Source organism: Fusarium subglutinans, assembly GCF_013396075.1.
Source record: "Fusarium subglutinans strain NRRL 66333 chromosome Unknown NRRL66333_c0000221, whole genome shotgun sequence".
NCBI lineage: Eukaryota > Fungi > Ascomycota > Sordariomycetes > Hypocreales > Nectriaceae > Fusarium > Fusarium subglutinans.
The window spans coordinates 34,419-58,657 of NW_023502284.1; the positions used below are offsets into that span (position 1 = coordinate 34,419).

At 47.3% G+C, this 24,239-nt stretch overlaps 9 protein-coding genes across 9 annotated transcripts; 5 read left to right on the forward strand and 4 right to left on the reverse strand.

Annotated features, from left to right (window-relative positions):
- Positions 1–1,148: 1,148 nt before the first annotated feature.
- On the forward strand, positions 1,149–2,498 carry FSUBG_11541 (phosphatidylserine decarboxylase 2; the record flags this gene model as incomplete). The annotated part of the gene is made up of 1 exon (XM_036676235.1): positions 1,149–2,498. The coding sequence occupies one exon, from the start codon at positions 1,149–1,151 to the stop codon at positions 2,496–2,498; it is 1,350 nt and encodes a 449-aa protein (XP_036532973.1).
- A 543-nt stretch (positions 2,499–3,041) lies between these two features.
- Positions 3,042–3,794, reverse strand: FSUBG_11542 (uncharacterized protein; the record flags this gene model as incomplete). Its single annotated transcript, XM_036676236.1, has 1 exon — positions 3,042–3,794. One exon carries the CDS (start codon positions 3,792–3,794, stop codon positions 3,042–3,044), a length of 753 nt encoding a protein of 250 aa, XP_036532974.1.
- A 2,607-nt stretch (positions 3,795–6,401) lies between these two features.
- On the forward strand, positions 6,402–8,015 carry FSUBG_11543 (tartrate transporter; the record flags this gene model as incomplete). Its single annotated transcript, XM_036676237.1, has 3 exons — positions 6,402–6,621; positions 6,670–6,770; positions 6,822–8,015. The coding sequence occupies 3 exons, from the start codon at positions 6,402–6,404 to the stop codon at positions 8,013–8,015; spliced, it is 1,515 nt and encodes a 504-aa protein (XP_036532975.1).
- Positions 8,016–9,250: 1,235 nt separating this feature from the next.
- On the forward strand, positions 9,251–10,178 carry FSUBG_11544 (uncharacterized protein; the record flags this gene model as incomplete). Its single annotated transcript, XM_036676238.1, has 2 exons — positions 9,251–9,382; positions 9,450–10,178. The coding sequence occupies 2 exons, from the start codon at positions 9,251–9,253 to the stop codon at positions 10,176–10,178; spliced, it is 861 nt and encodes a 286-aa protein (XP_036532976.1).
- Positions 10,179–11,845: 1,667 nt separating this feature from the next.
- On the forward strand, positions 11,846–14,573 carry FSUBG_11545 (general transcriptional corepressor ssn6; the record flags this gene model as incomplete). Its single annotated transcript, XM_036676239.1, has 7 exons — positions 11,846–12,384; positions 12,438–12,794; positions 12,941–13,091; positions 13,150–13,415; positions 13,657–13,847; positions 14,064–14,152; positions 14,205–14,573. The coding sequence occupies 7 exons, from the start codon at positions 11,846–11,848 to the stop codon at positions 14,571–14,573; spliced, it is 1,962 nt and encodes a 653-aa protein (XP_036532977.1).
- A 204-nt stretch (positions 14,574–14,777) lies between these two features.
- FSUBG_11546 ((trans)glycosidase) lies at positions 14,778–15,287 on the reverse strand (the record flags this gene model as incomplete). The annotated part of the gene is made up of 2 exons (XM_036676240.1): positions 14,778–15,227; positions 15,279–15,287. 2 exons carry the CDS (start codon positions 15,285–15,287, stop codon positions 14,778–14,780), a joined length of 459 nt encoding a protein of 152 aa, XP_036532978.1.
- Positions 15,288–16,434: 1,147 nt separating this feature from the next.
- Positions 16,435–18,275, reverse strand: FSUBG_11547 (epoxide hydrolase; the record flags this gene model as incomplete). The annotated part of the gene is made up of 6 exons (XM_036676241.1): positions 16,435–16,612; positions 17,002–17,191; positions 17,294–17,402; positions 17,460–17,591; positions 17,650–17,866; positions 17,959–18,275. The coding sequence occupies 6 exons, from the start codon at positions 18,273–18,275 to the stop codon at positions 16,435–16,437; spliced, it is 1,143 nt and encodes a 380-aa protein (XP_036532979.1).
- A 1,823-nt stretch (positions 18,276–20,098) lies between these two features.
- FSUBG_11548 (kinase) lies at positions 20,099–21,649 on the reverse strand (the record flags this gene model as incomplete). Its single annotated transcript, XM_036676242.1, has 2 exons — positions 20,099–21,339; positions 21,397–21,649. 2 exons carry the CDS (start codon positions 21,647–21,649, stop codon positions 20,099–20,101), a joined length of 1,494 nt encoding a protein of 497 aa, XP_036532980.1.
- An 803-nt stretch (positions 21,650–22,452) lies between these two features.
- Positions 22,453–23,999, forward strand: FSUBG_11549 (l diaminobutyrate decarboxylase; the record flags this gene model as incomplete). Its single annotated transcript, XM_036676243.1, has 2 exons — positions 22,453–23,889; positions 23,949–23,999. The coding sequence occupies 2 exons, from the start codon at positions 22,453–22,455 to the stop codon at positions 23,997–23,999; spliced, it is 1,488 nt and encodes a 495-aa protein (XP_036532981.1).
- Between the last annotated feature and the right edge of the window lie 240 nt (positions 24,000–24,239).

Below are 24,239 nucleotides of genomic sequence, written 5' to 3' on the forward strand. Positions count from 1 at the left end.
AGCTTATTTTTCAGCCTAACTGGTGCGATAAGATTAGAGGCAGTCTGAGTCGACGCCATTATTTAGAAGCAATGTAGCTAATTAGAGAAAGAGAAATGTTAGATAAACTTATATAGAAAAGTAGTATTAGTAAATATATATTAATATAAGCTGCTTTTCTTTATAATTAAATATTATATATTTAATTTATTAAACTTATTAAAGAACTTATATTATTTAATATAACTATTTACTATCGCTCCTGAATTACATATTTTATGCAGTACTTTACAACCTCATCTTTATTACAAAGTAAATATTCACTGTTTTTAACAGTATTTGGATAAATAATTAATTTCCAGCTTGGCATGAATATTTGGACAATCTCTACCGAGATACAAGGCCAGACCTTTGAGAAGCTCTGGAATGTGACGATGTGCGTCCCGTGCCTAGTGTGACTCAGAGTAATAAGCCCTGGTCTGTATCAATACGTTGTTAGACAGACTACAACCCTGGCCTTGTACAAGTCAAAAGGTCTTGTCTATCTGTGTCAAGCCGCATTGCAATGTTCTGTACCCTGAATCCATCTTGCTCTCATCACAATACCTCATTCTCTTCTCAGTCTCATGTAGCTTCCCCTCCTCGTCCTCCATTCTCGCGACAGTATCACATACCACCCGTTCCACCGTACAACACAAACGAAAACGGTAGTTACCCCGCGGTATGTGATATCAGCCAAGGTCCCCTCCTCTTGTTTGAGACAGAATGCAATATTCACATGTAAGCGCTGGAAAGTCGGATGTGTGATGCAATATCTGCGGGTGAGTGCATATATGACGGCAGTTTCTGTGCCGCTGAGCCTTTCGGGCAGGTCTCTTGGAATTGTGGCTGGCTGAGCAATGTATGTCTCGGTCGTACTCGGATGTCATTGGTGGTGCAGGCTCTGTGTCACATCGGCTGGTGTTGATCCGTAAGAGACTCCGCATCTTCTTTCAGCTCGACTTGCATCTCATTTTGAGGTCCATTATGTATAAAGTCAAAGCCATCGAGCCTGCTTATCATTAATCTTTTCTTCAAAACAATTTCACAGTCTTCGCAATAACTTCCAAGTTCTAAGTTCTGTCCGCTGAGTTAAGCTCTTAGCCACAAGTCTCAACTGCAAGTTCAACATGGCTTCACTACCCGTCACAGCCCATCGCCCAATCGGCTCTTGGCTCCCCGAGCAGCGCCCAGCAATCCAAGACTGGATCGCCTCCAAGCTCAAACAAACCAAAAGAAAGAACTTTGCTTCTCTTGATCCCAACCCCAAGATCGTGGCTTTTCAGAAACTCGTCAATGACAACCCAGACCTCAAAACTCTGGCCAACGACATGTTTACCCAGTCGTCCAAGCACTATGACCCCACTGGCGAGCCAGCGCTCAAGACTTTTGAAGAGTTCATCGACGTCCTCAGTCTCATCATTCAATCTGCCCCGCCCTTCTTTGACAAGCAGGATCCCCCCACTGCGATGGGCATGATTGGCTTTCCTATCAATGCTGTTCTTGATTGGCCCATGGGAACTGTCGCTGGGTATGAGTTCTGGCTTCTTCCTAAAGTTAACAACTCGTTCAAAGGTGTTCTCAACTCCTGGGGCTCGTTCTTGGCATCTTCTGGCTCTCAGTCTGGTCTAGAGGGTTGGCTGTCCAAGGACGCACTTCACATGCTAGCCACTGTAGCCAACACTGGTGATCTCGGCGGCCCAACATTCGACAAGATCTTCATCTGCAATCCGGCTGATAAATACTACGGCTACAAGTCCTGGGACGAGTTCTTCATCAGAGAGTTCCGAGATGGCATGCGCCCCATCGCTTGTCCAGACGACGACCTTACAAACCCAGAGCATCCTGATCCAACCCGCGTCATCACCAACGCATGCGAGTCCGCCCCCCTCCAAGTCGCCGAGAACGTCAAGCTCCATGACCAATTCTGGCTCAAGTCGCAGCCATACTCCCTCGACAGAATGCTCAACTCCAACCCCAACACAAGCAAGCTCGTCGGCGGCACAGTTTACCAAGCGTTCCTCAGCGCAAAGAGCTATCATCGCTGGCACGCTCCCGTTAGTGGTAAGGTTATCGACATTGAGCTCGTTCCCGGGTCTTACTACAGTGAGAACTACTTTGAGGGTCTGGCGGGTAATCCAGATGATCCTGATCCCGCGGCGCCGAACTACTCGCAGCCTTATATCAGTGCTGTGGCTGCGCGGGGTATTATCTGGATTCAGGCTGATAATCCGAAAATTGGGCTGATGGCTATTGTTTTCATCGGTATGGCTGAGGTGTCGGGCTGTGAGTTTATTGTTGAGAAGGGTTCTCATATTACGAAGGGGCAGCAGATCGGCATGTTTCACTTTGGTGGAAGTTCGCACTGCATGATCTTCCAACCGGGTGTTAAGCTCTTGTGGAAGCGCCCGCCTCCTTATGATATGGATACCGAGAATAACAGCCGCGTCAACAGTCTGCTTGCTGTTGTTGGTAACTAGAGGTATTTGGCAGTAGCTCTTATGTACCTCGATAGGCCTCTCTCGGGTAGAATCGTAAAAGGCTCGAACCTAGTTGAAGTCACAAAGGTGAGCCTCGCAGAGGCGGTGTCGATCATTAACTGGAAATGGTGGGGGATTTGGCAGATACATCACGGTCTGAGAGGACACGGCAAAGAATTTGAAGGGGGCCATGAGATTTCTAGTCTAGGATAGAAATACAAGATTGTACTGTTCCTGATCCTTGGCCGACACTTCGCCCGATAGAGTGAGGTTATACCCATGACCTTATTCCCATCGAGGCGACCCCAACCTTCGTCTGTATACAATATCATGCCCGGGAAGCTCAAGAAGCAACATGTTCTTCAGGTATCTCTCTACGCCTGCTGTAAGAAAGCCGTTAGCCCATTGATTGCGGCGTGATAGTTGCTGAGGTCACTTACTTCTGTTGAGACGATGGCTCGCTTGCGTCAAATGCAAATGCATAGCGGTCCTCAGAACACCCAAGTACTATCCTTCTTCATCCAGTTGCGACGAGCGCGCCGCTCAACGGCTGTTCATGTCGTTGGTGAGGATCTCATTCCACTTGCGATACCCATACAGGTTCAGGTGAACATTGTCCTCACTCATGATGCCCGCCTGATCATCCCCAAAAGGCAAGAAGACGCATCCATTCTCAGCAGCGATAGCCTTGAGCTGGTTGTTCGCATCATCAATCACAGCAAGCTCCAAATCGCGCTGGATGAACAAGGCAGTGATGACAACAGTCATGTCAGGAAACTCACTGCGCAACTGCTTCACCACCGCACCGTAGGCATCAGCATCACCCTTTCGAAGACCCTGCTTCTTGAGGTTGTTGGATCCCATGTGGATGTACATAGTCTTGAGGTTGGGCTGGTGCTGCTTCAGAAGGCGCACGGGACCCTGATCCATGCGATACTGCACATTCAAGATCCTGTCGCCGCCAACACCGAGGTTCAGAATACGCGAGTCCTTGTTGATGCTCAGCATTCGGCCCGTGGTCTTGAAGCGCTCTACACCGCTGGCGCCGAGGAGGGCGGTGTTGTACTGGCCAGGGTTGTTCTTGATCTGGGGAGCGTGGGTGTTGTGGTGGGTTTGGTGCGAGCGAAGCTTGAACATCTCGTCGGCGGTAGGTTGGACGCTCACGAATTTGCCGGTGGTCTTGAAGCGCTCGAAGAGGCTGTCGCCGAGAACAGCGACGGTGTATTCACCCGGATGAGCCTTGATCTCGGGGACATGAGTGTTGTGATGGGTCTCGTGAGATCGTTGCTTGAACATCTGGGGCGATTTTAGCGATCGTCGCGATGGAAATTTCGTGGAGAAGAAAGGACGAACAAATCGACGCGCAGGCGAACACCTTTCATTCTCCGGTCAGCGGCAGCTCAATCAGTGAAAAACGCACCAAATGAGGCTCTTTCAACGCGCGAAAGTCAGCGCTGCCGAAAGAGTCATTCGGTACAAGTCAACTTACAATATCGAAACCTTGTCTCGGGAATAACGTTTGTGGATGCGAGTGCAGGGTTGAGAGTGGTTAGAGTTGAGAAGAGGAGAAAGCTAAAGTGAGTCTAGCAGGGATAAATAGCAGGGGATGGCTGCCTAAAGTCCAGTGGCACATTCACTGCTGCCCCGCCACAAAATGCCACTGTCACTGCCACTGCCACTGCGTTGTGCAAATTGTTTGTGCACTGGCATAAGGCGCTTGCTACCCTGGTGACGTGATACAGCTAGATTTGCCAGTGCAATCAAGTGCAAGATCCCAATTCATGAGGCAGCGGAGAATGACAATACTCACATTGAATGACATTTTGTTGATTGCATTAGCTATTGTTCACTATTTGACCAACATTATTGTTCTTTACCTGATGGCACAGCTACTGCATTTATAAACCTAGCGTGTTTGAACAGATGAATATAACACTGCCCTACACTTCTGACGCTTCACTAAACGATGATGCCTCACATGTCTGGTCCACCAAACGCCTCAAAACCATCAACAAAATTGTTTCCTTTCTGATCCATTGCTCTCCTAGTTTCTTAAAACAATATGGTTGCCTGGCAATAGGCATCCACGCTGTAGGCAAGAGGTCATCGTAGCAAACACTTTTCCATGGTGTTGCTACTTAGGCCAGGTGCAGGATTGCTCTATTGCATGTCCCCTTTGCTATGCGGTACCATGCCACACAATCAGAAAGCGATTCCTGATTGTCAAAGTGCCTGTTTAGCTTCTAAATCAAACACGAAGAAACACCAAACCCGTCATCATATTACAGAATGTTATTGTTATCCTCAAACTGCATGCAAGGTTTGGCTGCCGCAAGACACTCTTGCCACCATAGTCAGATTTCCACCATGAAACATTCGCAGATCAATCTCAACTTACCCAGAAAAGCATGGAAAACATGTCGCCTGTCAAGCCTCTTCGGTAGAAAACCGAGGTGTGCCTTGCCACGCGTGTTTTGCATCCGCCAAGGCGGACATACATATCCTGATACGGAACACGCATCTCCAAGGAATCTTCTTGGCCAAAGATCCCTTGGTCTACGTGCTGGTGGTATTCTCCAAATGATCTGCAAGTCACTAGAGTTTTCTGTTTGTCAATGAAAGCGCTTCCCCTCACGGCAGATGGTTTGACACGCCAAGCAAATCCCCACGATTCCCGGCCTACCGGACGCCAAGCACAGAGAAAGACACAAAGCCCTCATTCTTAACGAAACAGGGAAATACCATGACGAGTACCCAAGAGATCGCTCCACCAGCGGGAAAAAACTCGTTCGACTTGAGTGCACTTGGCATACTTGGCGGTCTTGGCTGGCGCGTCGTAACGGCCGCATTCTCCAACTCGTCTCCATCTTCTCGTACATGGGGTTCCCCGTGGGGTCGGTAAGAGTTTTTTTCTGCTTTTAGAGATTCTGACGTTGAAGAAAGAAGTCGAATGTTGTGATCTGATGTGCCCCATCTGTGCTTTTTTTACCCCAGACTTGGCTGAATGACACCTCAATCACCGTCCATAGAGAACTAGAGAGCTGCTTGGTGCGGTCAAGATTGGTTCTACCCGACGATTCATCAAATGCCCTATATTGTTATTGGTCGTCTCTATTTTAAGCATGAATAATTGGGGCACAAGAAGGCGGAGTAAAGAGGAGACGACGCCAAAGGCTTGGGTTGGGGGTCAGCATCGTCTTCTCTCATCTCGCCTAAAACTGCACATCTCTTCTCTCTTTTCACCCTAAAATTTTGCATTCGGAGAGCCAAGAAACAGCCAAGAAAAAATCCCCATCTGCACCAGCTTGCCATCGATATGGTAATTCTTCCGCTCGTCCGCCACGTGTCGGCTATGTCAAATGCTGCAGCCTCAAGCCATAGCCGCCCCTTGAAATCACCACTACACCTTCAGCTAGAGGATACATTCATGGGTTGATCTGGTCATTTTTGAGCTGTGAACCCCAGAAAAAAGACGCATTACCAAAACGCGGAGCCGTTGTCTCAGTCTTGGCAACAGCAAAACCTGGGGTATCTGCTCAGTCGAGATGCAGATATGGGCCCAGATTGTGAAGGAGATATGACGAGCCTTGGCTGTAACCCTCGTGTGGATATTGTGCGAGGCTTCCACACGAATGGGAGTGATTGGATAAGGCGTTGCAGCTGCCAAGAGAAGCTTCGCGTGGCAATTGCATATCCTTGCCGTTGGATAACAGAATCTACGATATGGAGAAGACACCTTAGGGTTTGTGGGGAGCTCCAGATATTCTTGCCCACGGGGTAAGAAATATCTTGGCTTGTGTATAAAACCGGTCCCTCATTCACCATTATTTCTCTCCCGTCGATCATCCAGCATCGTCTTGAAATTCTCCCCCGTCTTCATTCCGCCTTTTGTTGGATATCAAGATGACAACCCATGATAATGTCTCCGCTCATCAAGAGCCTACGCGTCCCAACTCGTCTTCTGGCTCTGACATGAAGGCTGAGGCGAGGGGTGTTGAGGAGGCGCGTGGCGAGAACTATGAGTATGTTGATAAGCAGACTGAGAGGGCTATCCTCAGAAAGCTTGACTATCGCATCATTCCGATGGTTATGTGGGTGTATCTGATGAATATGATGGATCGAGGTATGTCACTTTACTCTACTCACAAGAAAGGTGTCTGATAGCTTCTAGTCAATATCGGCAACGCTCGTCTGTTCCGTATGGAAGAAGATCTTGGCTTGACAGGCAATGAGTTCCAACTTTCCGTCTCCGTACTCTTCGTCACCTACTGTGTAAGCTTCACCAATCACCCATCAGCCCAACAAAGCTAACATGCTTTCCAGCTCTTCGAATCCCCCTCCAACCTCATCATCAAGAAGCTCAAGCCCGCCTACTACCTCGCCGGCCTCACCATCGCATGGGGCATCGTCGCCACCTGCAGCGCCTGGGTAAATAACCTCGGCGCCCTCATCGCATGCCGTCTCCTCCTCGGTCTTTGCGAGGCCGGTTTCTTTCCCGGTGTCGTGCTCTACCTCTCCATGTACTACGGGCGCAAGAGTCTTGCTCTTCGTATCGCGTACTTCTTCTCCACAGCTGCGATCTCTGGTGTCGCCGGTGGTCTTGTTGCGTACGGTATTAGCTTTATGGATGGTGCTATGGGCTGGAGTGCGTGGCGATGGATTATTCTCATCAATGGTGCACCTACCATCCTTACCGGTGCTGTTATTCCCTTCGTTTTGCCTAACAGCCCTGAGACTGCTAAGTTTCTCACTGAGGAGGACAAGATCAATCTGCAGAAGATTCATGATGAGCAAGTCGGTCGGGCTAGAAACAACAGAGAGCTTCTCAAAGAGGATGTTATTGATGGTGTTAAGGACTGGACCACTTGGGTCTACTGCTTTGCTCTCTTCCCTACCCTGGCTATGCTCTACTCCTTTGTCGTCTTCCTGCCCACCATTGTCAAAGCTATGGGTACCTGGTCTTCTGCCGAGGTTCAAGCTATGACTGTTCCCGTCTACGCTATCGGAGCCATCACTTATCTCATCGGCGCCCGTCTCAGTGACATTACGCAAAAGAGGGGCTTCTTCGTCATGGGAGGCATTGGATCCGCCATCATTGGTTATGGTATGCTCATCGCAGGCAAGGGCGCCGCTGTCTCGTACGCAGGCTGCTGCTTCGTCTCAATCGGCATCTTTCTCTCATCCGGTATTTCCTTCGCTTGGGTTCCTGCCAACAACCCCCGCTACGGAAAGCGAGCTTTTTCGACAGGTATGCATCTGACCATCGGTAACGCCTCTGGTGTCGCATCTCCCTTCCTCTTCTCTAGCCAGTATGCGCCTCACTACCGCCCTGGCTACGGTGCCAGCATGGGAATGCTTGTTGTGTCGTTGATCCTCAACATCATCCTCCATCTTCACTTCAAGAGACAGAATAAACTTCGTGATGAGGGTAAGCAGGATTACTTGCTTGAGGGTAAGACTGAGGAGGAAATTGAGTCTATGGGTGAGAGAAACCCGAGGTTCCGCTTTACTGTTTGAGGTTTGTCATGATGGCTGGGTCTATTGGAATTTATGATGGGCGCTCATGATTTTAGAAGCGAATTCGAGTATTTTACCATAAATATTAGGATGATTGATTTGCCTTACTTTTTTATCTTTGCATTCATGCGTAATTAATTACTCACTACATACGTCCAGTAATACACTAACTGAGTCGGCATAAAATAAGCGTTGAACCTGAATGTTTGGTCAGTATCTTGCTGCGTTCATCGACAAAACTACACGTGCAATGCCCTCAATGGTGATCCTGCAGCTGCCAGCCAGCTCTGTAACTCACCATAATGACAAACTTGAGCATCCTTCTTAACAATTAAGAGCCACGCCCGGTTAGCTCAATCGGTAGAGCGTGAGACTCTTACGAGTACGCGATCTCAAGGTTGCGGGTTCGACCCCCGCATCGGGCTGTTCCTATATTCGATTGCGAGCGTCAGCGAGGCTTTCATTTTGTTCTTTTTTATGCATTTTACAAATAAATAGGGAGGGGCCTCTTTCATCGTCTACTACATTCTCATATTACTAGCCAGTTACAACAAGCTAAGTATTCTCTATTTTAGCTCATGCTCGCCTTTAATAATAAGAGGAAGTTAATAATTTAGAGGGAAAAGTCAAGTGGTATAGTTATTGGCTTTTGCCAGGTTGGTGGGTAACCTTGAGAATGAATGACCTGAAGTTCTGCACTGCAATCCTTTTCTTTTCTCTTTCCTCTCTGATAGACCAATCACGCTCTAAGTCCCACCACCTCATTGCCCAAGATCGCAACGACCAACAGCATATTTCAAACAACGCTATTGGGGGTTAAGTTAACCGCCCAACATCAAAGGCCAATAGGGTATAGACACAATGTCGAAGTTATACATCCTTGGCCAATTTCAAGCCCTCCCCCCACTCATATTACACTTGGTGCCCCTAAAGCTAAGTGATTGACCTGGTGTGGCCGCAGGCCGCATCATTAGGCAGACTCACAGACTGCGCCGGGCTCCATTTGATCATTTTCAGCGGCTAACTCTTTCCGCCTGCTAACATTGTCCGCCACTCACTATCCGTTTTGGTGGTTATGTTGATTCATCGTCGTACCGCATTGAAGTTATCTCGTCGATACTATCATATAGCACAACAAGATCAGTGTTACTGTCGCACTTCTGGACCAAGTGCCTCCCTTGGCCATGTTTCATCCTCACCAAGCCAGAGAATGTCCACATCTAGAGGGCCGAATAATGATGCTACCAAACAGAGCAGAGGTTGAGGCGAGGATAACAACGACCCTGCCCATCACAAGCGGCATTTTCAACCATCCAGTTGTTATCCTCTCAAAAGAGGTTCATCGTGGCAAGGTGGCAGTGTTTATTGTCAGTTCCAGAATTTCCTATACTACAGCTTGCCTTGACGCATAACATGGCTAACAAATACCGCCAGGTGACGAGCTTTGACGGCACGCCGATCGAGAATCGTCATCCGGATCCCATCCGACGACAATCCTACCTCCCAATACGTCCAGCCATACACCCAGACACCCGCTGCGATCTTATTACTGCACACGGAAAGATTATGAAAAAGAATTCCTACGTTAACATCAAGGATATTCACGAAATTCCGTTTGCAGCGCTTCGCTCTTGTTGGCGCGACAATGATCTCCACTTGGAGACATCATCCTACCAGATACTTACCTCAGAATTGTGGAAGCGAAATCTTGGGGAACTGGCTGTCAGACTCAAAGGCCATGGCATATTTGAGCGGGTAGCTCAGTCGGCTTACAGCGAGGTTCCTGTTCCCGTCCGTGTCAGCCATCAAGGACTTGGTCGTGGTACGAGTTTTGCGAGGACATCTCGTCCCCCTCTCTCGGCAACTTATGGGACATTCAACCAAAGCGCGACGGCGTCAAACACCCGATCGTATGCTTCAGTCCTTACCACTGCGAACGCTCCGAGAGTCTATGCCTATCCAAGCAGCGTATATCAACCCCAGCAATCTGTGCCAGTGAGGCAGGGCGCTATTCCATCACAGCAAAGCCGCTTTAGAATAGAGCAGCGTTACGACGATCAAGTCGATTCTGAAACAAATGAGCCAAATTGGCTTGCACCCATAGCCATCATATGTTTCCTGGTAGCTGCTTGGTACTGGTTTGCCAACCCGATTGCGGATTGACTTCCAGACAGGTATGAGCCTCGAGCGGTAAGGCACCTGCTTGTCAACCTTCTTTTTGTCAGTTTATGGTCCTCAAAGGCTAGTTTGTGGAGTTAGTGAACCCATGGAGGTAGCTTGTATTTACATAAATAGGAGCTTTGATGTTGCTGGTATAATAGGCCTTTATGTAAGTTACATGGCACAAAACAGTAAGGATGCAGACCGTAAGAGTCTTACGGAAATAAAGATTATAATACGCTACTGATAATTGTTGCAATAGATATTAACAAGATTGTATAGTAATTCTCCTTCTTATAGACCTTGTATGTATATATAGCCATATCTGTTGTCTCTAGTATTGAGGTTAAGGCAAGAAAGCTAACTGCAATAGTGACTTCTGGGGCCATAGCCATTACGGCTGTAGCTTCTACTACGGAAACAGTTGGCAATACCGCAGGAAAGATGACAGGGTCTATCATGGCGGTTACCTGGGTCAATTTTATGTTGTTATTCGTCCTGTAAATAAAGAAACTCTACAATGTCTCATGAAGAAGGATCGCAGCTGTCTTACCACTGTATACCCCAGCATACGACTGAAGCCATGAAGAATTGCTATGAATGCTATTCGTCACCAAATCAAAAATAGAAAAACCTAAGTTTCGGGGTAATAAGTGGGAAGTCTCGGGTATCAATCATTATCGTCTTGATATCTGAGAGGTTTGGTCGAGGCCCCCCCCCCCCCCTCTCAGGGTCTATCTGGTGACGATAAAAACCAGGTTGAAGAAAGAAAAGGAGGGACTTGATCAGGACATGAGATTATAAGGACTTCGGCCAGCATAACAGATTCCATTTCAGATGAGCTTTTGGCCCTACGGCCGCCTCTGAAGATGAAAGCTGTAACAGGTCTGTGCCACGGGGTGAGCCCCAATTGTGTTTTGTGCTTGAGTGATTAGGAGAGGCTAGAGACTCGACACATTCAGATGTTCTGTAGCCGTTTGAACTAGGAGAATAGAGACGGAAAAGGTCAGTTGGAGTATTGTCAAATGAGAACAGGTTCTCTTGACTGGCTTGAGGTTTGAAGACTTGATGCATGTTGTAGAGGCTAGCAAGTGAAAAAAGCGAAGCGAGTCCAAGTAGTGAATCAGAGCTAAAGAATTCAGCTGTGGCAAGAGTTATGCTTGCTGTAGATTAGATGTTCCACGAATCGTGAGACTACGACGAGTTTATCGTGTTGAGTAGAACTTTATATACACCCAGGCCTTGAAACTAGGCTCATGGCGCGGTGGACCAACAAGACGACGTTCATAAGTGGAAAAATGTGGAAAGTAACTTAGATTATGTCAGGCAACACGTTGCTGATATATTAAGCAGATATACGACCATTAAGGCATAGGGATAATTATTCTATTGCTCAATATACGAACATGCTCAAGCACTGGTGGGAAATGGCTAGAGGCAGTGAGAACTACGGTAAACTCTGCTACTATCAAGCAGGAGGCTTGCAATAATGCCTTATCGCAAATTCAACATTGAATGGTGGCTGTGTCTCGAAATATGCCTGTCCATCTGCATGACCAATCAGAATCGGTGGCCATAGGCTGCATAAGGCCTCTCTAGGCAGGCTGTGAATTGAAAATCTCTTTTTTTACGATATCCAATTAATCCCTGTTTATTTAATAGAACACGTCATGCATGATTGGCATAACGGGGTTAGGACCAACAGCTTTAAAAATGAGGCTGAGCTAATGAAACAGAACACGCAGCACCTGAAGGCAAATCGACCATCGCCATACTACGTGAAAATGTCTTTTGGATATGCCGTGGGGGACGTTATCGCCATCCTTGGCCTCTTTGAGCGTATTGCCATCGAGCTGCGCAACTATAAGGGTGCCCCGATGCATTTTCAACGGCTTTATGTCGAACTGGATCTTATGCACAGCACCCTAAAGCACGTCATGATGTTAGAGCCTGAATCCCCTACAGAGCACCAGACCATGGAGAAAGTCAGAGCTATTATCATGCATTGCAAGCAGCCCCTGCAGTCCATGGCTGAGAAGATGCGAGCAAAAGAAAGCAGCTTGGGCCACTTCAAAACTACCAGAAGCCTAAGCAGTATCGGAACCCGGCTTCATTGGTCTATGATAGCGCAAGGCGATGTGGAGGACCTAAGGAAAACTATTCTGTCTCAGATGGCTGCTATCAATATCCTTCTAAGCGTTCAGCAGATGTAAGTTTTACTTTACCTACTGGTAGGTGTTGAGGAGACTAACAGAATGTAAGGAATCGTATCGAGCACATCGCATTACAGTCTCGTAACATTGGGACCAGCCAGTTCTTGATTCTTGAGAAACATGCAAATACCATAGCAGGACACGCATCGAACATCCTGACCATAACATCGAGAACACAGAGTGCGATCGACACACTGGCAGTTGATGCAAATACTAATGCCGAAGCACAGTCCAAGCAAGCCAACATGATCAATAAGAATTTGAATGCTATTGAGAAGACAATGCTTGGCCTCGCGCAGAAATCTGAGAACACTACAGGAATGGTTCGTCGCCAAACAGCTTTCTTAGGTCGCCACGTCAAGATTCTATTTCGCGTTATGCAAAACCTAAAAGACCTTTTTAAGCTGTACGCAATCCTTTAAGAATTCGATCTCTATCAACTAACGGACTTCCAGTCTGACCAGATGCTCGAAAGAAATGCTTCAAGCTATTAGCAGAAACACGCAAGTGTTCTTGACATAAACATTATTGAGCCTACTGACAACATTACAGGCATATGCTTCTTGATATCACCGCGCAACTAAAACACATTATACGAGCTATTGAGGCAATACCACTGCATCTTACTCTTGATATCGTTCGACTAGATGATGCACATGGGGAAAGCTGGGCCTTACCGCTACAAGCTTGTACAACTTGGAGGGTAAGCAGCAGGTATATCGGAGTTTCATTGGAGAGGAAGACAGTTAACATCGACGTAGTCCTTCAACGACATGCTCCGATTCGTAGTCTATGCCAACAACAGGCCCGGAGCAGATTATATTACTCAGAACCTATTCAACGTGTTGAATGCTAAGACTGGAAAACATGTCGATCATGAAACTTGGGCAATGTCTGTAAAACCTGGCTTCCACGTCGAGCAAGCCATGGTTGTTAGAAGAGACCACTCGCTTGAAAGCTGCATGGATTTAGACTGCCCCGGGACACTTGCCGAGCAAGTTTTGCAGCATGTGAACCGGAAGGTCTGGTGAGTATATAGCAAATATCTTCTGTTTCAAATGCGTTATTAACACTTATCTCAATAGTACTCTATGTGGTCGATGGTCTACAACAACCTTTACGTCAACACCGCTAATAAAGTTATACAATGATATCGAGTCTAACTTACATCCTGGTAGTTCTTTCAGAATGCACAGAAGAACGAAGACGGAATTAGGTCCTCAAATACCCTCCATAATTTCGGACGAAAAAACACAAACCTTTCGTAGGGTCAGGTACCTCCAATCGATGGAGCCTATACAGAATATGGACGATGCTCAGCGTGTATTGAGTGAAACTCCAACTCACCCCATGGCAAACGCCTTCATTGGACTTGAACTTCTTCGAACTGCAGAAGGAAGATTTGCATATAATTCGGTTCAGGTTGCAAGAGAACACTTAGAAATCGCCGTTAAATCAGGTTAGAATGATCCAGCATTCCCCAGCTTTAGCTGAATCTCATGATACTAAGTCCACTCAGATAGTTTCATTGCCGAAAATTGGTACCTCTTAGGTCGAGCATGCATCGAGCTGCAGGACTTTGAAAGAGCTCATGAATGCCTTCAAAGTGCTATATACATCGAACCGAATTGCCCTTCTTTCTGGATAACGACTGCTATACTGTACTTCCGTGTAGATCAGTCCCGAGATTCACTCGACGGTTTAAGCCGCGCTATCAGGCTTAATGCTTATCTCTTCGAGCCCTGGTATAACCTCGGTGTCTTGGTAAGCTTCCTTACTCGTGATTCAATTAACACTTCTTTAACTGAGCACGTAGTATGACTTCTACAACCAACCCATGGATGCTCAAGACGCATTTATAAAGTGCCTGGAACTGGCCCCGGGGTTACTGAACGTTCAGACACGAGTTGACGCTCAGAAGGCCTATATTGAAAGCGATGACATCAAGCTTTTAGAGGATAGCTTGATCAGAGACATGATTGAAGCGCCATTAAGCGACCAGTACTCCAAGGTTTATCCTGTACCTGCCTCAACTGATCACATCACTCTGGATCCTCTTCGGCAGGATTCTTGGGAAGACAATAACGCAGATGAGGAAAGTCTAAGCGATGATGATTACACGGATTGGGAAGAATTAAGCGAAGATAACATGATCGCAGTCGACTCGTCACAGAGAATGGCTTAGGTGTGAAGGACTATGTATCAAGGTCTTGTGTTATATGTATCTAGTAGTTTCAAGTAAGAGAAAATAATATAACAGGTAATCTATTAGTGGCTTTGTTAAGCTATAAATCAATTATACTTTCTTTATACTCTTGAATAGTTACTATATATATATAGATAACTAAATTAACTTATTGTAATATTCTCTAAATAAACCTTCCCGCCATTAGTCGCACATAGGCACACCAACATAGTGTCTCAGACCACCGATATTACCAAAGGCAATACCATTGTTGCATGTAGCACTGCAGGGGTTATCTTCCGCCAGATCATCAAGAACCTCACCATCGAACTCCTCCCCGTTGATGCTCAGCTTGGCACCGCAGTCATTGAAGTCTGCGTCATCACCAATGGGCTCTCCAGCATTGAAGATGGTAGCGCTGCTGCCGCACATGTCGAACTGAGGGGCGCGGTTGGCAATAGAGCACCAGTTCTCATTGAGAGTATCTGTCAAGCTTGCTGATCGACTTTCGTCACAGGGGGATCCCGCAGCGAAGGCGACGTAGTAGACGTCAGGGGGAGCGTCGCCGAGACCAGCTACAGCAAAGACGCCGAGACAGACATTGCCTGCTGCAGCGATGGCTGGAAGGGCCAGAAGGGTCAAGGCAGAACGTAGCTGGTAATATTAGATTCTCTTTCTTTCCCCATAGTTGATTCTAAGACTTACTGAGATCATCGTGGCTGTTAGAGGTGAAAGAAGAAGGCCTTGTTTCTTTGACTTCAGGATGAGTCGATTGGAATGTTTGTAGACGAAACAAGAGCAGTAGGAAGTCAACACATATTTATAGTCATCCAGATATCAATTTGCTGGTTCTATGATAGCTGACGGAACAATATGATCAACCCGCCTCAATCCCGATTCGGCTCGAAGTACTAAAGCATCACGGTGAATCCTTCACAGTTGTCATGACACATACTTTGCCTTGTACCAGACTTGTCATGCTGTGATATCTCGAAGACTAAGCTTCTATAGTAAGCAGACTGCAACTAAGTACAGGGTTAGAACAGCGCGGCTACAAATGGGTGAGATCTACACGGAGCTGAATACCCGCATTCTACATCGAGATCCTTGGCAGTATAGCGGTCCGCTTCCCACCATTAACCTTGAGTCTCTATTAGCTGCCCAAGTGTAGTGCAGTACTCGATCTCGATATCCAGCTGCAGAGTCGGAGAATTGCCTCATTTCCCGATTTCTTAGTACAGAACTTTAATGCCAAGAGTGATAAGTTGCCGACTGCCTGTCAGCAATCCTTCATTGTAACACAATAGAGGTTCTTGCAAAGTGATTAATGTGATACGGTTTATTGCGGGCAACGACTTGCGGTTCACCGGTTATGGGCTTATGCTTGCATAAAGCCTTCTGTAAAGTAAGCAGTTGGCCCAAAAGTCAGCCCAATGATTCTCTATGCAAGCCAGAAAAATGCCGAGTTAAGCGAATTCGTTATGACTTATGGCAATCTTTCTTGTTCAAAGGTGGCCTAGTTAGAGTATAATGCTGAAAACTTTCCGAACTGCTTATTACCCCAGACCAGCCATGCTTCTGCGTGTGTACCCTAGTGGGCTGGTGCGAGAGTCCGAGAGCTAGTCCCCAGGACATGCGCCATGACAAGAGCTTGTTTCTCAGGACGATTACTTGGCACGGTGGCATTTCAATAAAGGTACCCAGTACATGATGACGCAGTCAGAAATCCTTTATCACACTTAGATCCTTTCCCGTCTTGTTTTGCGGACTATTGCGGTTAAAGTTTTCCAGCCACGGGACATAGTTTGGTTCCGATACAGCTCGGAGTCAGCACTAGCTGAATACACAGAGCGTGGGCCCATTAATCCACAAGGAAATCTTTAAGCATCAAGTTCCCGTCCATGATTCCTGCCCTGCCGATAGGACCATATACGGATAGCGGGGGATCAACAGGAATTAGCGCCCTCTGCTTTTCGGACATCTGTCCGTCGATCCATGGGTCCTCGGATCCTGCCGTACCAGCTCGGTCAGAGACTTCTCTGATTCGATAGACAGCATTACATCTCGGAGCTCCCTACTCGGGGATCGCAGGGCTATGGACATGCGATTTATCACAAATTTCTTGAACCGGGGGCTGCTTCACAACGCCGTACCCGGTCCATGTCGAAATCAGTATCACAGACCTTTACAACATGTCAAAAGAAGGCTTCAAAATGTATGTTTAAATTTGAACGAGGTCTCTGGGACTACGTTGTCTCGAGGTTCTCCAATTCCGATGCGCCAGAGGCACATAAATTAGATATGACACTGGGCTACTATAGAACCATCTCTTCTCCAAGCGTTACCGGATCTCAAGGGATGTTAAGGTCAGCTGGTCATAGACTCTCTTCAAAAGTTTGATCAATCGCTTCCCAGCTTTGCTACGAACCTATCCAGAATTTCATTCACCTCATCTGGCTTCTCTAGCTGCAGCCAATGCCCACCAGAAACTTGCTCGACTGTAAGATCGGGCACGAAAGGGCGCATCTGCTCTGGGATGTTCGTTGCGGCAGTGATGACGTTCGTTGACGCGATTAAGAGGGTTGGGTGCGTGAGGGCATGGGCAGCCGTTGCGATTTCTGATATTGTGTTAGTAAAATATGGAAGAGGAGGTGCCAGAGATCAATATCCAGTCAGGTAGTGAAGGCTGCAGAGAGTAAGAGACGCAAGGCAGTACATACTCCGTTCGTCATCTTGGTTAATGTTACGCAGACTAGACCTATAACAGTTGATCGCGGCCCCATAGCCACCTTTCTCCTTGGAGAAGGCGTGTTCATAATGTTTGTGATCCTATCACGTGTACGTTAATTCGAATGGAACTTCATGCATCTTGGGTCGAATTCCCACCTCTGATGTCAAATATGGCAACTCGGTAGTCCTACCCTCGGTCAACCACGAGCGTAAACCACCCAGAGCACCCTTGTACTTCTTGGTAATCTCTTCGTCCGCGGTAAAGTAGAGGGATTCTACCGAGTCGGACTACATTGTTGCGAATAGTTTAGCAACTCAAACTCGACCGGATTTAGAAAGAACTTACATGTTCATCTAAGAGCTTAGGAGCATCCTCTTCATCGAACAAAAGGAAATACCCCAGGATCGAAAACCCAAGTTTTTCTTCCACCGATTTATTGATATGGTGTACCGCCGCGGTAGTGAGGCTACGGCCAGGCGCCATGTATCCGTGGTCGATGAACGCATAGGCCGAAAAGCGCTCGGGATGATAGTTTGCTAGCCGTGACAAAAGAAAACACCCCCTGAAGAATAAGACGTTAGTATCGTTACAGTTCTCTGGTCCTTCAGAACGGCTCAGATATCATGGCCAGAAAAGCGAACGAGCTTAACATACCAATCATGTGCCACGCCCACCACCATTTCAACGCCCTCTGAGGTCAAGATTTCAACAACATCCCTTGTCATATCCTCACCCTTGTACATCTCTAACTCAGTCGGTCTTGACGTCTCCCCGAAACCAAGCAAGTCTGGTGCTATGACGCCATAGCCTTTTGCCTCAAAGAAGGAAATCTGATGACGCCAGTGATACGAGGTAGAGGGGAACCCGTGTAGGAAGAGAAAGTATTGAGTGTTTGGGAGCTGGGACGGGATATGAACGTAAGAGTAGGTGAAACCGCGCGTTGTAGTATGGGTTGAGCGTGAGAAGGCCATAGTTGACTGTAGTCAATGACCAGTATTTAAATCGCTGCGCGATGAGTCTCTGATGGTGGTGAAGGGGGAACTGGCTGGTATGCGATCTAGGAGGTAAAGAACTAAGGATTCCGGAGCCTTGAAAATTAGATACCTGACTACGTCTATATTTATATTCCAACGCTTATGTCGCAAAAGACCGAGAAGCTCTGCATTTTCAGACACCAGTATTCAATCGACTGTATACAGATGGCTTTACCTTCGTAGTCCATGGCTGTCAGCGTTGGCGTAGCGGCGATGAATACGGGAGTATGACACTTTTTACCGATTGAGGTTAGTGATGTGGCTTCTCTCTCTGGTTTGGGGTTTTCGTTCATCGAATCACAAAACAAAAGTTACGCTTTGAAGACAGCGATTGGTTGTGTACTCCACACGCCCAGCGGCAGAATGTTAGACCGAAGCTGGTAAAGAACTGCTGACCAGCGTACATCTTGGTGTATTTCATTGCACTGAGGACCCTTGAGCACAGGCCGGCATGAACCAATATCTTGTCAGTTATTATTTCAGTCCAAGTTATCTATTTAACAACTGCCATCGTTCGAGAGAAGTAATTTGAGTAGTGACCTGATGCATAGCACGAGCAAGGAGATGATACCTAGTAGATGAACTGCCAACCTCGCCATTCAATCCAGCCTGACTAGAAAGGGTGAGTGTCATATCTTGCCTCGTGCGGAGGTTCTCAAGCATAGAGCTTCCCGCCTCGATATGCATCCCCACTCGACTGTCGATATCCAGAAGAAATTCAATGTAGCTAAAGAGGACGGTCGCCAAGACGGCAATCTCTGCATTTTGGGGAGATGCATCAAGCCGAGCTTGTAAGTCCCGGATGGCCATGCTATAATGTCGTATTGAAAAGACGATCGCGGGGGTGCTTTGCCATACGTTAGGATGGTAACGGCTGCTAGCCAAGGCCCCAATTGCTAGGGCCGCATGATGCAATGCTGGCTCAACGAGAGTGCCCTTGACGATAATGTCTTTCCACTCAGCGACCTCAAAAAATAAAGAAAATTCCCCAGCGCACACGACCCGAAAATACTCCATGTGCTGATACTCACCAGCCAGTAAAGGCTTGGCAGAAGGGTATTGCAGACTGCAAATGAGAGGAGTCGCCGTGCACGGGGGAGCCGATGAGACAAAGTCACATTTCCAACCCGCTTTAATACAAGGTGATCAAGCCGGTCTGACCTCGTCGCACTTCTTATGTCTGCTTCTATTGCTGACTTAACAGGTACATTCCGCGCGGTGCGGGGGGTGCTCCTTACTTGCATGTCAGACATCCCGTAGTGACTTTCTTAGTGCCCCGGACACCATGACGAACTTTCTTTATCATTACTGGTTCGTCTTGATTATTGCTTCGATTATGACACTCAGTTGTTCTGGGTCTGCTAAAGTGAAAGATCGAGATGTGAGATTAGCGAAGGAAAACTGAGTTAATGACGCATAAGCCTTGCAAAGAATCATGCTAAGCGTCATCATCATCCAATCACAACAGCTAAAGCGTAAGTTGCTACATTTCAGGGAAAGCAATGGATTTATCCGGTATAGCCACCCGAGTGTACTGCAGACAGCTCGATTAGGAATATATCACAATCTTGGTCGTGTCGCGTCGTAGAAAAAGGCCAATCCGCTTGAGCGGTTGTGTTAGTGGCAGTAGGCGAAATAATAGGAATCATGCGATAGATGAGCTAATCCTACGGTTAGAGAATGGGGGCATTTTGATATAAAGGAACCGCAATATAGGGACACGCCGATTAGGGGCATGTGGATGTAATGTAGCAGGCTCCTCACTCTCCTAATACCATAATCTTGCAAAGTTCTCTCTTGGCATCTTCGTCACCCCACTGCACCAGTTTCCTTTCCTTCTCCTGGGCGATTTTGAACTGAACAAAAGGCTCCAGAGCATCTTGTTGCTTCTGACTCAGGTTGCACAATCTCGCCCGATAATCACCATCATCATTATCCCCAAAGAACATAGGATCCAAATATCTCCAGAAGACAAAGTCGAAGGCCCAGCTATTTCTAGCTACGTACCGAATCATCCACTCTCTGCTTTCCCAGCTCTCCTTCATCTGCTGTGAAAGTGAGAAAGTCTCGTTTTTGGAGATTTGTAGGTTTTCCAGACCATCTTCGATATCTCTGTCTGACTGGAGTTTTCTCTCCTCATCCTGCAGGACAGAAATAAAGGTTCTAAAGCGAGGCTCACATGCTTTCATCCAGCTCTCGTATCCACCTGGCCAGTACTCCGGGTATTTTAAGAGAAGCCACCAGGGAGGGTCAAAGGCGAATTCCGCTGGGGCTGCATAAGCAAATTCCCAGTCGATAACGCCGACGACTTTGAGGTCCTTGTCGATCAAGACGTTGGAAGGTCGTAGGTCTTCAGAAAAGAGTCGGAAGTTGTTTCCGCCCTCTTTGCTTGATCTGGCTTCCAGTCGTCCTTCTGAGGCAAGGTTCCGGAATAGCTGGCGAGCAACATACTTATCGCGAGCGTCATCCTCATCTTCAACAGCATTGTTTTGTTGAAACGCCAGCTGTATTAGATTCATGTCGGCCATGGCTGAATACCACTCGGTTGATGTGGCGAAAGGTTGATCTTTAACAGGTAGCAGACTTGACGGTGAGCCGGTGAGATCGAGGATGGAGTTCATATTCTGCAAAAGTGGCCTTCCACATATAGACATATTCCCCTCTTCATCTTCAACTAGGGAACCGATTCTTGGGAAAGAGAGGGATGAGAGTTGGAGACGGGTATTTGCCATTTGACGGTATAGAAACTCAAGCTTCTCGATGCTGATGTGGGGATCAAGTGAGTGGGAATCCGTCGGTTCTAGTGTTGGATCATTGAGAGCGTGAGACAGAGTTGTCTCATGCTCAATAAACTCCATTATCATGAATGGTCCGAGGCCCAACGGATTCTCTTCTGCCGTCCCCCAGTGATATATCCTGGGTACAGGAATGGTGGTATTGGCGGCGACATATCTCATTGTTGCTACTTCATAGCGAACCTTTTCGTCTGGGAACTTGGTTGCTTATCGTAGGTCAGCCCTGTCTTGTTTTCTCTGTCTGGTAGGGTGGCCATAAGTACCTGGGCTTGGAATTCTGATGGCAGCAGAGGTACCATCCGCGTACTCTAATCGATAGAAGACATTATAGCCACCCTTGATGGGTCTGTGTAGCTCCACAGCCTTCCCGGGGCGATACTTGAGGATGAAGTTCGCGATGCCACGATAGATAGTGGCTTTGTTCAAGGATCGTTCCCATTCCTCAAGGTCGTTGTCGTTTCTTTCCCAAGCGAGATCGTCCATGTCCATGCGGACATATCTCAGCTGAGGTGACATTTAGGCACAAGTTTGTAGAAGGCACAGATTCAGTATGCATTGAGATAGCTGCCAAAAGTGCTTGTTATGTCTCGGAGGACAAGAAAAGCAAGAGTGAAGTTGCAGCCTGATAGGTACCCGAGTCTCTGAGCCAATCACAACATGATGATGAGCCAATACGATGTCGAGACATGCATTGTCTCGGTGCTGAGTAAAGTCCACTGAACAGTGAAAAATCACTGATTCCGCCATGACACTCTTTCAACAATCGCCCAGTGCTCTGGCTGGGTGGCGTTTGTGCTCACTGCCATGCCAGGATGATAGTTAACACAGACCCACCATACGCCTTGAGATTATCACCATTATCGTAATACATGTACAACAACGAAACGGCTACGACGTATCATCCTCGCTAACAATCCCCTCGCCACTTCTCGCTATTCCATCATAATCCATCCAAGCTTAGAAATCGCTCCATCAGCAGATCTCGGATATCCGAACCTCTCCAAAAATTACCCAAAACGGCAAAACGGGTCTCGTCAGATAATCCAACGTCGCTAGTTTCAAGTTTCACAGCCTATGACAGCTAAGCATTTGCGAAATGCTGACGGGATCTACAAATTTCTCGAAAGGCGTACGATTGACATGCCAAGTTGAATGAATAGCCCCACTGATCTGGACATAGAGGGCGCGAGGGTAACATTGGTTGATGGAGATATATGTGAATAGCAAAAATGGAGACATCAGAGTATAGAGATATTTAAGATGGCCTTGGTGACATCAAGAATTGAGAACATAAACAGACAATTTCGCAATATTTTATCATGGGTTCTTTTTATCACAATGACGAGCTTGAAGCAGTTTGCTCAGCTCTGCAATCCATAACACAGCGCTTAGCAACCACAACACAAAATGTTAAAAACGACCCCATCATCAAAGTCGCTCAACCCTCAGACGTTCCCTACCTCCAAAGGATAGGAACGCCAGGTCAAGCGCACTCAATCGACCAAGTCCTCAAAGAAGCCTTCACCGCATTCGACCACCGCATGCGCGTCAACCATCCTCGCTTCATGGGCTTCATCCCCTCACCTACATCCCCCGTCGCTTGGCTAGGCGACATTGTAGCCAGTGCATTCAATGCACTCGGTGCTTCCAAGCTGCAAGCCTCAGGACCTGTTGTCATTGAGAAGACCTTGATTGAGTGGTTGGCGGGGAGGGTTGGGTTTCCAGCCAGTGCAGGCGGGATTTGTGTGTCGGGTGGTTCAATGGCGAATTTGATGGGGATTGTGCTAGCGAGGGATCGCTTTGTGCCACATGGTGAAACCGGAAAGGCTATTGCATATCTCTCGGACCAGACGCATCACTCTGTTGCAAAAGCTATGAAGTTGCTTGGATTCGATAAAGAGCAGATCCGACGGTTACCTGCGGATGAGAACTTCAGACTTGATCCAGTTCTTTTGGCCAAAACAATTCAGGATGATCGCAAAGCAGGCCTTGTACCGTTTTTGGTGGTTGGGACTTGTGGAACCACAAACACGGGCGCCATTGATCCTCTACCCGACATCGCAGAGATTTGTAGAAGGGAACAAATCTGGCTACACGTCGATGGCGCTTACGGCGCATCAGCAACTCTATCCGCGACACGCCACGAGACAGTCGACGGCCTCAAGTACGCCGACAGCATGTCATGGGACGCTCACAAATGGCTCTTCCAAACCTACAGCTGCGGTCTTCTCTTGGTAAAAGACAAAGCGAATCTGGTCCGAAGCTTTGCGAACGAGGGCGATTATCTGCGCGATGGTGTAGCGATTGAGGATGAGGATATCCCCAACTTTTGGAACTATAGCATGGAGCTCACTAGACCTGCGAGTCGAGCTATGAAGCTGTGGTTTACACTGAGAGTTATTGGTGTTGAGAGGATTGGGGAGATGATTGATCATGGATTCGATCTTGCTGAGCGGGCGGAGGAGGAGTTGAGAAAATTACCTGACTGGGAGATTGTCAGCGCTGCTAGCTTGGGCGTTATAACATTCCGTTATGCGCCCAAGGGTTTGTCGGAAGATGATCTTGAGGCTATCAACAGCGGTATCTCAAAGAGTCTCATATCAAGCAACAAAGCTGGCATCTTGACAACCAAGGTTCGAGGAAAGGTAGCGTTGAGGATCTGTGCACTGAGCCCGCAATTAGCGCTCGACGACATGTCAGAGATAATCCACGAAGCCAATCTCCTCGCCACAAAGAGCACAAAAGTTAGCAATGGAGTAAAAAGTAGATATCTTTTTTATCAGATTAATAATAGAACAATCATGATCAACATCAGATTCCAAAGAATGGCAGCGATATCGCAGCTGATAAGATTGGTGTAGGGTGAGCTCGGTTTTCCGAACCGAGCTACTCCGAAGCCGGGGCCGGATGTAACTGGATGCGCTGATTGGCGCTGCGAGTTTGGAATCAAATGCCACCGACTCCGCAGACGCTGCAGGCACCGCACGTGTTTTTCAACGCGTTGTTCGGCATTCACACCGTCTAGAGATAAGTCAGTCCACATTTGCGTCACCGCCAGCAAAGATGCCACCAACAATTCCATGAGTCAATGGCACTAATTACATAA